The 15,038-nt window shown below is 47.4% G+C and overlaps 1 protein-coding gene across 1 annotated transcript in view; it reads right to left on the bottom strand.

The window, feature by feature from the left end:
* FRAS1 (Fraser extracellular matrix complex subunit 1) overlaps positions 1-13,259 on the bottom strand; it is a 179,045-nt gene extending 165,786 nt beyond the window's left edge. Inside the window, exons 1-2 of the mRNA XM_075422090.1 lie at positions 13,184-13,259; positions 9,176-9,207 (exon numbers count right to left, since the gene is read on the bottom strand). Coding sequence (XP_075278205.1) covers positions 9,176-9,207; positions 13,184-13,259 — 108 coding nt within the window. The remainder of the gene's footprint in view (positions 1-9,175; positions 9,208-13,183) is intronic.
* Positions 13,260-15,038: the final 1,779 nt, after the last annotated feature.

The raw sequence follows: 15,038 nt of genomic DNA, 5'->3' as shown, positions 1-15,038 counted from the left end.
TTTCTTGAACTGGGAAGCCCAGAACTGGACACAGTACTCCAGATGAGGCCTCACCAGGGCAGTGTAGAGGGGAAGGAGAACCTCCCTTGTCCTGCTAGCCACACTCTTCTTGATGCACCCCAGGATCATGATTCAGTTGCATCAGGTTAAATGTTAAGGCACAGTGTTTGATGTAGAAAAGTCTGCCTCACCCCTGCTTAGGCATTTCATGAAAAAGGACATGGTTACTCTCAGAGAGCAGCGCCTGGAGAAACCAAGAGGGTGCCCTGCAGATGCCAGTTGGTGCTCCCAGACACAGGGGCTGCAGGGACCTAAACTCGTGCCGTGCTCCAAGCACAGGGGGATTTGAAAGACACAGCTTCTGCAAGACCAGCAACTCGTCCAAGCTGTAGGAAAAAAGGGCCTGGCCCGAGAGACAGGACCAGCCCCACCACTCCTCTGTCCCTTTCCCCATCCCTGTGTTTATCTCCTTCTGCATCCATTACAGGGCAATGTACAGGCAGCTATTGAACAAAGTTTGTGTTGTATGACTTTGTCTTTCATATTATGAACAGCCCTTCAGCTGCAACTTGTGTCAGTTGCTTTCTTCATTGAAACACAGATGTAGGGAGCACGAAGAGCAGCATTCACCCTTCCACAGGCAAAGCCACAGTTCATTTCTGATGTGCGAATATCCTCACAGCACTCCTGAAATGTGAAAACCTCTGAAAGGCAACAGCCTACAGAGTTGTCAAAGTGCTCTGGCTCATGGCCATAGTTTTCCAACTAAAGTGTAACTCCCCTTTGCTTACAGTAGGGCAGATCCTTCTGGGTTTTTAAGAGATTTTAACACCCATCTCAGCACTTCCTCACTTAGTTTTTAATAGAGCTCATAGTAGTTTAAAGATGTTACAGCTCCACAAGACTTCTTTTCAGGGGTAAAAGTGAAAGAGCACCAAAAAAACCCCCACTGATACGCAAACTGTATGTACTGTATGTACCATGTCAAATGCCGTAGTGAGACATACAACTGACATGAATAAGCACTCAAGTTTTCGCTATGTGTTATTTGGTATTCAGAATGAGTTTCAAGTTGCTACAAAACAAAATAAAGACAATAATTCTACAACACACCAACTCTCAGCTATGCTAAGTGTTGTGTTTCTTTATAAAATAAGCCTTTATCTTCTCAGAGCAAAAAATGACATCAGAAGTCTTCTGTATGAGAACCACTAAAATATAAAAGAATTATTACATATTAAAATGTGTCCCTCAAAAAAAAACCTTTCCTGATTAAGAGACAATTCACTACATCAAAAGAATAATCTTCATCTTACATCTAAGCTTCTTTTACCCGGTACCGTGAAATAAAGAGTCTACCCCCATCTCCTCTATATTGTACTGCTATTTTCAAGGAACACAAAGAAGGAACACACATGCAGCACATGCCTTATTTAAAAAAACCCACTTTTGTCTTTACTTCTGATCTTCAGTTGATCTCAACTTTCTGAAACACACAAGCAGAAGGGATTTCCTACATTAGAAGCATCTCATTACTATGTTAATAAACCTTAACTGCATACCATTCATGTAAATTGCCAGGTCTATTTTCCACCACCTTGCACTTCCCTTCATAGCCACACAAAGCAAGGATAAGTTCGATATTAAGCCCTACACACCACATAAAACCATTATTCAGTGTTACGCTCTTGCTCTAAAACAGGCTCAAAAGACCGCACAACAGCACTGCAGAATCAGGCCCCCGCCGCACCAAATGCTCCCAGTCTTTTCACCACTACTCTCTGAAGGCCTGGGAGAGTCATAGCATCTAATTGTATCTGTTCAATACATAAAAATCATCATACACAGGACATTAGCCAACTCATGTCTACGAATACATCTACCCTGTAATAACAGGAAAAAGCAACCTCGATCTTGCAAGCCTCCAACACAAATAACTAATTACCTCCCAACTGCTCGTGTCGATGTGGGAGATGACAGAAGAGCACATCAAGAGTGTGGACTGCAGAGAGGAAACTCCACAGCAAACTGGATAATATCATAATGTTCTGTAAAATGTTCATTTGAACATTATACAGAAGGGAAGTTCATGCTGCTCTAAACTAGAATTTATAGCTACCAAGTGTTATATGCACGTTATAAACAGAGATTTATAATTTTGTTCCCTGGTGGAGCTGAGGATGTACCCCCAAGCTATGTAGTGGCATTTAAATCACATTATTAAAAAAAATCCCCTCATCATCCTCATAGCCCTCCACTGGACTGTCTCCAGTAGCTCCTCATGTTTCTTGAAGTGGGGAGCCCAGAACTGGAAACAGTACTCCAGATGGGGCCTCAATAGGGCAGAGCAGAGGGGGAAGGTGAACCTCCCTCGACCTGCTGGCCACACTCTTCTTAATGCACCCCAGGATCCCATTGGCCTTCTTGGCAGCCAGGGCACACTGCTTGCATCATGGTCAACCTGTCATCCACCAGCACTCCCAGGTCCCTTTCTGCAGAGCTAATGCTAATGTACACATGTAAATGCAAGAGTTTATCTAGTTTATCAAAAGATTCAAAGAAATATTTTATTGAACAAGAATGTGTTATATGCAGTCATGTCACATACTTCAAATTGTTTTGTCACAAACTTTAAACTTTTAGCATTAACATTTTCATGCACTTTTTTCATCAGACACAGAATTTGAAACTACCATTTTGTAACACTTGCCACTGAAGTGAGCTAAATAAGCCAAACGTAATTATGCAAAAGCATCTCTGAAGTTGAGCAAGCAGCTACCTCCAGCATAACACAGCTCCATGCCTCCACCATTTTATCTCCCTATCTTTTGCTGGTGTTTTCCCCCACCAGTCCAGCTCCTTGCAAGTGTTTATACAAAAAAACCAAAAACCCACAGTTAATGCATACATTAAGTTGATGATCTGATTTTTGATAGAGCTAATGGAAGTTGTATTTATACAAAAGGTATCTGCCAACATCTGGTTCTTTTTTAATTATTATTTTGTGACCTCTACTATGACTGATTGCAGAGCAGAATTAAAAAAAATGAAAAGCAGAACTATCTGAAGAGCTAAAACAATGTTTTTCTCCTTTTCTAGAAAAGGCATGTTGCTCTTTTGAGTGACTGCTACACCCAAAGTCTCTTCTTTTAAGATGTTCAAATCAGTTAAGTATTCCAATTAACTGGAATCCTTTTTCATGTAGTTTCAAAAGGAAAAAGGGAAGCAAAATTTTTGGTAGAAGTACAAGTAGAGTACCATTTACTGTGGATTAAGTTAGGTCTTTTTATTCCATTCATAATTTTCATTCAAACTCCAAGATTAAAAACATTTCCTTTCAAAAAAAGTTTCTTGGCTTGTTTGGTGCTTTAAAGTATTAAAAAAGCCCTATGTGTGTCTTATGAAACTTCCAAAGGAATCTGCCAGTCCAGAAATTCATCCTTATGTGCATTACCAGCAGCTGTTGCAGAGAACATCCATGTTTTAACACAGACAAAACAAAAATTTACTGGGGATTGCTCAGCTGGACTTGTCCTTCCTTACTGCAGTGTCTACCAGACATGAAGTATCATTTATCAAGTCACACTTCCCATTTAAACCAACTCCCACCTTAATTCACAGCCCCATGCTTCTCCTCTCCATCTCCCAGGACTTAAAACTCTTCTTGGCACAAGCCAGCTGGCAGAAGGATGCAGACATGGACTTGATCAATACCTCCCCCACACACTTACTTTCATTGTGGCATGAAAGTCATCTCATCCCCACCTACACTACCCTCCAGCTAAGAAAAAAATACTAACGTATATTTTCTTCTTTGCTAAGTAAAGGAAGCAGTTGCGCTGGTTCTGTGCATCTGAAAACTCTGTCAAAGGTGAAGACAGAGAGTCACACAAACCTCCTCAGCACAGCTGGAAATGAAACACCGAGATGTGTTTTTCCTCATAGGAAACACATGAATGCAAGCTGACCCTTGATATACAAGCAGCTAAGTCAGTCAAGCAAGATGCAGAACTTCCATGGCATTAACAGTTCAAGCAACTCTGCAGTGTTCACATTCACTACACTTAAACGTGTTTGATTTACGCACCAAGAATTTTTCAAGTGACCTCAGAGTCTGGGTTTGCAGCAGAAGTGAGCAAGACAGCCAAATGCCATAAAGCAAGGCTTGCAGCAAATAGCATTCCTACAATAACCCAGTAACAGCTCACCTACAACCACTTGCACATGAAACATTGACAAAAACACTGAATAACAGGAGACACTGAAAAGAAACAGTGTTTCTAACCATAGTTTAAAACACAAAATGTTTCTAGGGATTTCTCTTGAAGGTTGTCACCAGCTCTACTTGCGCCACAGGCATACGGTGATGCTGCCACTCCAGGGGAGGGTCATCAGGTGAGGTTGCAGTGTTTGGCCCGATGCCTTCTTGCCATTCAGAAAAGCTTTCTTTTTTCAGTGAATAAACGGCTCATAAGCAAACACACCCAGAAGGCACATTCCTCCTCCGAACAGAATCTATAGAGATGACAACCTTAACTTGCACGGTTTGTCCTGTCACTGGGATTTATTCACTGAACATGTTCTTTCACTCACAGCTTTCCAAAGTCATGTACAAATGCTAAAACCACAAAATTATCCTCCAGTCTGCTTCTCTGCTCCCCTCTGGGCACATCACAGTACCACTAGTGAGGAATCTCCCAGCCAAATTCTGCTGTCACATCCATCCGTGCTCTCTTCTGTCAGGGCCCCAGAATTGTAAAACTCAGTTTAAGCCACGATGCAGCCAACAGCAGAGAAGACCAGCAAGGGGAGCTCAAGCCAGAGCTCCAACACTGCTGCACAAGCACTGCACAGTCCCTCTCAGCTTCCCTTCAGCTCTGCTGCAATAGTTGTGAGCAGGCACGTGCCCAGGCTGGGACATGGCCTCCCCTTACGCACCAGCTTTCCAGAGCACAGCCCAACTCACAAGACCAGATTAGGGAGCACCTCAGATATGGACAAAGTCACTCAGGTCTAATCCTGTCACCCATGGCAAATCAATCATGTGCTGCTCTTGCACAATGCTGGCAAACTGCTAGAAAAATATCCAAATGAAATCTCTTCCCCATGACATCTTAACAGTCCAATTTAGTCAAGCCACTGCTTGAAGCTGTGCTCACATTTTCCTTTTCATTTAGCTGGGAACACCACTACTCATCACACTCAATTCTAAAACCTGGGGCTGTTCCCATGTTACCACTAGCTTCTTCCTCTTGGTACTATAATCAAGGTATTAAAGCTTCTTTTGCAGCCGCTGCATGCACAAGAGGCTTCAGTATCTTCTGAAGCAATAGCTGTCCATCTGTTCCTCTTTGTTTCCACTGCCCAGCTTCTTGCCTCTCTCCTTGTCTACAGACTTAAAAGGAACAAGTCAATAAAATAACAGCAACATGAAAAAGCTCAAGTCCAAGACCAGCTACACTTGGAGGCTGGGTAATGGTTTGGGGAACAAACAGACCAAAGCTGTTCTCGGCTCTGGTAAAGAAGGCTTCATTTTTGCTACTAAACAGGTACACAAACCCAAATGAAACGGACTGAACTTGTCACAGGAGAACCTGTTTGTCCCGTTCCATGGATTATTCTGTCCATGTTAGCATAAGCATATCTGTTTCAGAAAGACAGATAGTGAGAGACGCATGCAGCAGATTACATCCCCACCAGTTCAACACATAGCCAGGATGTTTCCATTAAATGACCTACACGGAGCCCCCAGCAAGGCCAGCTGCAAGTGCCAGCAGAACTGCCTTGTACAACCCATCCTGAGCACACCACTGACTTCACACAAACTCACCAGCCCTGACAAGAAGGCCAGTGAACACAGCTCCCACCAGTTTTACCAGAGAGATTAAACACAGACACAGATTACAGGCAGAACAGACTTTTTCTTTTCCTTGTAATCTGGGATAAAGTTAAAAAAAGTGCGTTCATTACAACGACAGTGTAAGAGATACAACATTTCAACTTGCACCTCCAGAATCCCAAACCGGTGATTCAGATATATCCTCCTACCCAGCTCCAATAAACACAATTATAGAATCATAGAATGCTTTGGGTTGGAAGGGACCTTTAGAGGTCATCCAGCCCAACCCCCCTTCAGTGAGCAGGGATATCTGCAACTAGACCAGGTTGCTCAGAGTGTCGTCCAGCCTGGCCTTGAATGTTTCCAGGGATGGGGCATCCACTACCTCTCTGGGCAACCCGTTCCAGTGTTTCACCGCCCTCGTGGTAAAAAAAAGTCTTCCTTATATCTAGGCTAAACCTACCCTCCCTCAGTTTAAAGCCATTACTCCTTGTCCTATCGCAACAGGCCTTGCTAAAAAGATTTTCTGCATTTTTCCTATAGGCCCCTTTCAGGTACTGGAGGGCTGCTTTAAGGTCTCCCCGGAGCCTTCTCTTCTCCAGGCTGAACGGCCTCAACTCCCTCAGCCTGTCCTCACAGGAGAGGTGCTCCAGCCCTCGGATCATCTTTGTGGCCTCCTCTGGACCTGCTCCAACAGCTCCATGTCGTTCTTGTGCTGGGGGCTCCAGAGCTGGACGCAGGACTCCAGGTGGGGTCTCACCACAGCAGAGGGGCAGAATCACCACCCTCAACCTGCTGGCCACACTTCTCTTGATGCAGCCCGGGATACGGTTGGCTTTCTGGGCTGTGAGCACACATTGGTGGCTCACATCCAGCTTTTCATCCACCAGTACCCCCAAGTCCTTCTCGGCAGGGCTGGTCTCTATCCCTTCATCCCCCAGCCTGTAAGAGCTCCCAATCTCCCATTTGCCAGATAGCTGCATCAATGCTTTACAAGCACTAAGTTTAACTAGCAGAGCAATTGTCTCGCATGGGTCTTCAGAATGAATGTTGTATTCAAAAAATATGAAATCTGAAGACAGGGAAAACTGCAGGGACTGAAACGATGGTAGAGGCAGGATTGCTCTTCTTGTCATCTTCCATTTCAAAACTGACCTAAGGCAGCAGCCTTCTGCAAAGGTAACACAAGCTCTACAGCTCTATCACAGCTATGTGCCACCAACACACAAGTACTAACTGCCTCAGAATCACTCATACACTACACCTCTAGTGTCTGACTTCTATCACGCTTAACCAAGCCAACTCCAATACTGCTGTTGGCAGTGGCACAAACCAGAGTATGAAAAAAATCCCATTAAAGGTTCTTTTCCATCTGTAATTTCCATGGTTGCCTGTGCAGTCCCTGCTTTCTCAGGGAAAACAGTCACCCATCGAAACCCATGGAGCAGCTTTAGACAAGAAGATGTACCTAGCCCACAGGTTTGGTGCATTGCACGGGATATTTTCCCCATCCGAGTCAGAAACAGTGTGGATATAGTACCTCTTCTGAGATTGCTAGCTGAAGCCACAGAGCCTGTCCTTTGACCTATATTCGATTCCAAAGAGTAATCAAAAGTTGTTACATCAGCGCATATGAAATGGGAACCAAAATACTCATGGAAAAGCAAGCAAAGGCCTGTTCCCACAGCAAACATCACTCAGACAGGAAAGCAGGCACGTCTTCAGATATGACAATGAACAAGAGACAGAACAGGTCCTTGTTCTAAAAACGACAAGCTTGAGTTCTTCAAGTTCTACTTGACTACAAATGCCAGCTGTATACCTGCATCAGTTTCACAGAGCAATCCTCTTCTACACCTAAAGAAAACTACTAGTTACAGAAGTCATTCATTAATAATCTTAATAAATAATCTTAATAAATACAGAGATAAAAACAGAATCAAGAATACTGGAAGCAAGTTCTTTAAACAGGAAGCATCTGACCTAGAATATCCCATAGTCTTTACATACAAATGCTATGGCAAGATATTGTCAAGACCCACACTAGTATTTCAAACACACAGCAGTGGTGAAAGAGCAGAGAAAAAACATCAGAACACTAAGAAGCCACAAAATGCAAAGAGTAACTGTGACTGACATACCAGTAGTAATCAGCGACAGACGCAACCCCCCACTTGCTAACCCTTCAGCTCTGATACTGCCCTTACCGAGCTGCAATGCTTGGCAGAAAGTGACCTGCCATACAGTTCACCGAAGCTGGAATCTAGACAAAACTTTCCAACTGCTCTTAAGACACTGATGCTCCACCGTACTTTATTAAGAGGACCAAATGCATTTAGCCTGCTTCAGCTTCCTCCCAAGCCATCCACTGAAACTATTCGCCTCCAGCAATTCCTTCTACACTTCATTCTTGGGGCAGAAAAACTTCCAAAACCCTGAGTCCATGTTGGAAGGCCAGAGGAACCACCTGCCACCAGTTATATCCAAGATACCCAGCAGTCACGTGTCATCGACACAGAGCACATATCCAGCTTTGCTGGAGAGCTCTAAGCGAAATAAAAAACCAGGCTTTCCCTGACAGCTGCTGCATGCTGCCTCCCAGCCCATGGTAACAAATCCCTGAGCAAGTCCGCTGTGGGACTGGAGGCAGGTACAGAAGCACTCCAGAAATGTAAAGTTGCTCAGCCGTTTCCTTTTAGCCCAGAATACCAAAGCAAGGCAGACAAGTGTTACAGAGCAAAACACTGTTTATAAATTGTTAAAAAAATGTGATTCTTGTACAGAGTTATTCATGGATTATGTACACGCAAAGAGGGAGACTACAAAGAAAATACTTCGGGTTTATAGAGAAGAGTCAGGGTACACAGCACTCACCATAATCAGCTGAGAGGAAAAGGTGTTAAATTATCGTCACTAATACCTTATTAATTCACGGGGAAAAAAACCCACAGAACATACCCTGGCATTACAGTGACATTTTACAAAACATAACCTCTATCCTGCCTAGAGCTGCACATTTGCAATTCATATGGCTTTCAAGAAGCTTGAAATATCTCACACCTTTTCATACACCGGACTAAGGACCCCAGTTAGAAGCAGGCAGAGCTGTGCTGAGGACAGTGGTTGGGTTGAAAGGCCCGGGGACAATCTCTAACCTCTCCGAGGGCGATATTTATTTTGCTGCTGTTTCCCAGCAGGCTGAAGGCTCACAGCTCTGTTTCCTGCTGCAAGATCAGCGACCCCAGTGGCAGGGGTGCCAAGAGTCAGGAACTAGGGTCAAGTTCAACAGCACCTTCTCAAACACTTCCCCAGCATAACACATTCGAGCTTACTTACCTCGAACAACAAGCCTTGATAGACACAGGCACCTGCAGGACAAAAAAAACAAATACACAGATTAGAAGCAAGTAACACCAGCACAGCCTCCAGTGAGCCTGCTATGTAACAGTACGAGCAGAACCAAGCAGTCACCTCCGGCCATGCACTTGCCAACGACAAAACAAACGCAGTTTTGGTGCCGCAGGGCAACCTCTGGGTAAGCTTCAGGCGGCAGCGTCAGGGACTCCGACCAAGATGGACTTGAGAACTTAAGAGTGCCACGAACAAGGCAAAGACAAAAGGGGAGACCTGCCAAAATGATGCAGCTGATCTTCAAGAATGGGTTAGCACATGCCTCTGCAGTACCTCACCAGAGGCCCGATGAAGCATCACAGCATTATAATCACCAATAATCACCCACTTTTGAACTGGACTAGTATCATCGCCCATTCCCACAATCACCTCACGCTCTCAGACAGGTGAGAAATTCAGACATTTGGTGCCACTTGTGCAAGGGGCATATGTTCTCTCCCTCCGCTGTCACAAAGGCTGCCCCCCCGATAAGGCGGGAATTCTCACAATATACACAGAAGATGAAGCTCAGTATTCTAACTTTGAATAATTGCCCGAGCTTGCACTGAAATAAAGAGAAGCCACAGCTATTCAAGGGCAAAATACGGCCCTTAAAAATGCAAGGTTACACAGCATTTAAACTGCATGCTGAAGAGTAACCTCTTCTCTATGCTCCTATAAATCCTTTTACCATTTACAGAAGAAACAAATAAGCACATGAATATATACATAAAAACGCAATCCCGGCAAGAAGAACCAGCATGAATTCTCACTCCTAAGTCATTCCTCCATGGGCAATGGGTCACATTTCACCTAAGGACATGCTCAGGGGACTCCTCCTGCTTTAGTCCTAGTCCTCCCCATTGACACTGCCAGCTGAGAGAAAGGTTCTTCGAGCAAGTGACAGAGACATACACCCATTCAAGCGTACTTTATATATTCTACTTCAATAAATCAAGTAAGAGGTTAGAAAATAAAGCCATGAATAAGTTGAATGACAGTTCTTTCATTGATTTTTCTGGAAAACAGCCATTCTCCACCAACTACACATATCTGTCTACTGAAAACGTGACAAGAATGTGAAATCTAAAGCAACCCAAGAAACTCAAAGATGAAAAGAAAAGAGAATGCGGGAAAAGCTGCCTCAAGGGACCACCCAGAGAACTAAGAATTTCCTTGAAGAGCAGTGTTTCCCATAAAATGCAGATTAGACAAATTTGTACAGAAAACCTTGGAGCTACACTGATTCAAATCAAAAGCTCCTCCTTCAAGATAGTCTTCAGCTCAGCTACAAGAGGCTGCAGAGGCACCATCAGGAATTATGTTCTCTTGCCAAGAAGATGAGCCACAAGAGCCCAATCGTGTTGCTCTTGAACTCAGCAGATACCTTTCTACTCATATTGACAGTAAAGAAATCGAGCCCTACCCAACACATGCACAGACTGAGCACTGCAGAGGACTGCTGAAGCACGGGGTTTCACTCTCACCTCCACACGGTCCCCCTCACATCATACCATGAACCGTACGGTTAACCACTGCACATCTGGCAAATGAGCTCTGCGTGTTCATGGTGGTGTCACAATATCTGAATGCAACAGTCTCAGACTCTCAGCAACCACCTGTTCATATACTTACTTGAATTTCAAAGCAATTTGTGTTTACAGAAAAAAAAAAACCCACACCCACCCACACTTGACCATACTTTTTCTTGACTTCACGTTACTGTATTGATTTTCAAATCCCAATTATCTTCCTGCTCCCCACATCTCTCTCCTTCCAGCAAGAGAAGATAATTTCAAGGTTCGGCATCCAGCTGCACCTCAAAACTCAGTGCAAAATGTGAGGTTATAGACTGTTGCAAGACGTGAAAAAAAAAAACCAAACTTAACATCAGTTAGTTAAGTCCAGCATAACTTGCCTGTTTCACTCCTAAAAAAAGGGCTGGCTGCCTTTTCTTTTTTTGGTCGCTAATAGCTGTACTTCCTTAAAAGTACCAATATAACAAAGTAACAACAGTTTGACATCCCAAAATATGAACTACAGACCCCACTGAGGATCTGAAAACCTTAAAGAGACAGGAGAAACTATCAACAACAACAACAAAACCCTAGCAGCATTTCCTACTTTTGCTTCAACAGACTGTAATTACATCTAGAGCCCTTTGTGCCAGGCACTACAAACACATCGTGAAAGAGCAGCCATGTGCCAAAGAGCTCATCGCCTACAGGGTCAGAGCACTGAGTGAGGACCAAGGCAGCAGGGCATGAGCAGCTGCCTCAAATAGCCCAGGCAGGCAACAGCAGGAATGAGACAGACCTTCAAAAAATTTCTTTTAGCAGTACAGCCTGCTCCCTCCACTGTGCCCTGTGGAGACAGGCTCACCCCAGCCCATGCGGGACTGGAAAGCAAACACAGAATGCCTGATACTCCCCTTCATTAAAGCAAAGACGCATTTCACTCCCTCACAAGTTACCAAGGGGAATACTAAGATATGACCCATCTTTACACGGCTTTGAAAATCCTTAGCTGCAAATACCTTTTAGCTGTTTTTTATTCCCAATCGTGAGTGAGCCCAAGACATCACACGCACGTTAAGCAACATCGCTTTTTGTTACAGTGCCCTGGCTTTGCATGCAACTTGAAGTCACCAGCGTGATTAATGACTGCTTGCAAAGCTCCCCTGAAAGGGTTTCCTCATGATGATCGCATTGCCTTTCACATACTGAAGAATGCTGGGAAGAAACCCCCAAACTTTCTGACTTGTTATTTTTGTGTTGGGCATCTTGGACGCAGGGGCTTGGTAGGGTAGTCTTCCAGCTTGGGAGATTTTTAAGGGTTTTTTTGGTAGAAGTTAGGTCTCCCAGAGTACTGGCTAACAAGTTAATATCCCATATTCATATCTTGCAATTCCTCAACTCAGACACACATGGCTATTTTTAACTACTGTTAATCACTAAGACATCTATATCAAGTGGGAATCACAGTGTTACGGTGGGAGCAGTATTTGTGGAGTCTGGCACCTCAGAAACCAACAGCCTACAGTTGCACGCTTCACAGGAAAATCTGGAAAACAACCGAAGAGCGCACATGCAGCCACACTGCACTCTCAAACATAAAAAACCAGCAACTTTACTGTCTGCCAGCATCGTCAGATCAAACCTTGCACCTTCCACAAGTCTGTCCAGAGCACTTTTTTAATGACAGAAGAAACCAACGCTTGATGCCTGCTGAGACTCCTGGAGCGCTCTCACCACCACACCCCACACACCAGGCTGAGCTCGGCCCTCTCCTCCCGAAGCAAGGCCAGGCGGACGGACGCCCGCCCGCTGCCCGCAGCTCCGGCCGCCGCTGCCCAGCCGCCCGCTCCCCAGTCCCCTGCGCAAGCTTCGCCCTCGCCGCCGACGGACCCGGCGCTGCCCGCCTCACACGCGGGCGCTGGGGGGTTTGGGTAACTCAGAAGCCACAAAAGCCTTTTCGGGTGACCCCACCCTCAGCTCGGCACGGCGTTCACTGCCGGCCGGGGCTGCCCCCTCGCCCTCCCGCCGGCAGGAAGAGGTGCAGGAGCGGTACCCCCGGGCCGCCTCCCGCCTCTCCCCGCCCCGCGTGCTCCGAGCAGGACACGCTCCGCCGTCCCAGGCGCTTCACGCCCGCCAGCCCTCACCCGCTGGCGGGCACCTCGCCACCGCCGCCGCCGAGCGGGAAGAGACGGGGGCAGACGCGGGAGGCGCAGGGCACGGCTTCGCCCCTGCCCCACTCGCCCCGCCTGCGGAAAGGCCGCCAAAATGGCGGGGGGCGGGAGGCGGACCCCCGCCCGGGCCGGGGAGAAGGAGAAGGGAGGGAAAGACACCCCCCCCCCCGATCCTCCGGGAGAGGGGGACTTCTCCTCGGCGGGGGAGCTCAGCTTCTCCTCAGGGCACCAACGGGACGGGGCCGGGGTCCGGCGCGGCGACTCACCTGAGGCGGCGGCGGCGGCGGCCAGCGCCGCGCTGAGGAGGCACAGCGTCACCCAGCCGGTCCCCGGGGCGCCCATGGCCCCGCCGCGCTGCCCCTCCGCCTCCGGCGCCTGCGGGCGAAGAGAGGGAGGCAGGGACGGACGGAGAAGCGGGGTGGCCCCGCCGCCCCCTCGGCAGGTGCCGGGGCAGCGCCTCGGCCCCCGCCCCGCCGCCAAACTTTCGCCGCAGACAAAGCGGCGGCGGCCCCGCAAGAAACGCGCCGTAACCCGCCCGCCCTCCAGCCCCGCCTGGCCCCGCCTCGGGCAGCGCCCCCTCCCCCGGCACCTTTCGCAGGGGTGGGAGCAGCCGAGGGCCGGCAGCGCCCAGCCGCGGCCGTGCCCCTGGGGCGGTGCGAGCGGGCCCCAGCCGCCGCCTCCTGGGCTGTTACCTGGTGGGGCGGCAGCCCGCAGCCCCGCAGCCCGCAGCCCCGCAGCCCGCCCCGGCTGCAGCAGTCAGCGGGCGGCCGCGCGTCCTGCGCTGAGGCGAAGCGAGCGCGGTGGCGTGAGCGGGCTGCGGGAACCGACCCGGGAGCGTCTCACAGCGCGGGGAGCGGCCGGGGCTCCGTCCCGGTCACAAACCGGTGGGCTGCAATGGGGAAGGCGCGCTCTCCGGGGGTTCTGAAGCTTTGCATGAGTTATGTTTGGGTCTCACTTTCGTTTGCAGGATTAAAAAAAAAAAATGTCAGCGGCCACCATCTGCTTACTAAAAAGACTGGTTTCTTGTCACATAGGTCCACATTGAAAGAATCTTTCCATTTCTTACTTCAATTTCAATTCCTTTGCTCTTCACCCATTATTTAGCTTTCCTGTATAAAGGAGGACTCAAGCATCAGCAATCACAAATCAAGCACTCCAAATAAAAAAAACCCACCTACCAAAGCGCACCACAAAGCCCAACTTCTACTCTTTCCGCCACAAGATTTTCTTTCTTCTGACACTTCCCCCCACTCACAGTGCCCATGCACTTCCCAGCTCCCGGCCAGTCACTAAAAACTTATTTTCACACCTCCAGCACTGCACACTCAACAGAAGAATTTGAAGCCAACTTTTCCAAGTGCTTCTGCGATCTGAAAGTTGGATTCCTGTAAGTCACGGGGTAAGGAAAACCAGCCACAAGTTTTCAAGTCACAGCCAATAACCGCTACATGCAAAAGCCTACGACCGAAGTGAACTGGAAAAGCGATCCTAGTTTTACCAGCCTATGAACGAAATAATCGTTTCAGCTAATTTCAATGTACCTGCTTCATACAGTATCCCAATTATCATGTAACAGTTCATCAGTTGTACAAGGCTGGACTGCTGCAGCCGCCTTCTTTGAACCAGTACAGGCTTGGGGCGGACCTGCTGGAGAGCAGCTCTGTGGAGAGGGACCTGGGTGTGCTGGCAGATGACAGGTTGACCATCAGCCAGCAGTGTGCCCTTGTTGCCAAGAAGGCCAATGGGATCCTGGGTGCATTAAGAAGAGTGTGGCCAGCAGGTCGAGGGAGGTTCTCCTTCCCCTCTACACTGCCCTAGTGAGGCCCCATCTGGAGTACTCTGTCCAGTTCTGGGCTCCCCACTTCAAGAAAGATGAGGAGCTACTGGAGACAGTCCAGCGGAGGGCTACAAAGACGATGAGGGGACTGGAGCATCTCTCCTGCAAGAAAAGGCTGAGGGAGCTGGGCTTGTTTAGCCTGAAGAAGAGAAGGCTGAGAGGGACCTTATAAATGCTTATAAATATCTTGAGGGTGGGTGTCAGGAGGATGGGGCCAGACTCTTTTCAGTGGTGCCCAGCAACAGGACAAGGGGCAATGGGCACAAAGTGAAGCACAGGAAGTT

The sequence above is a fragment of the Opisthocomus hoazin genome, chromosome 5, assembly GCF_030867145.1.
Source record: "Opisthocomus hoazin isolate bOpiHoa1 chromosome 5, bOpiHoa1.hap1, whole genome shotgun sequence".
Lineage (NCBI taxonomy): Eukaryota > Metazoa > Chordata > Aves > Opisthocomiformes > Opisthocomidae > Opisthocomus > Opisthocomus hoazin.
This window is presented reverse-complemented; position numbering and strand designations above follow the sequence as displayed.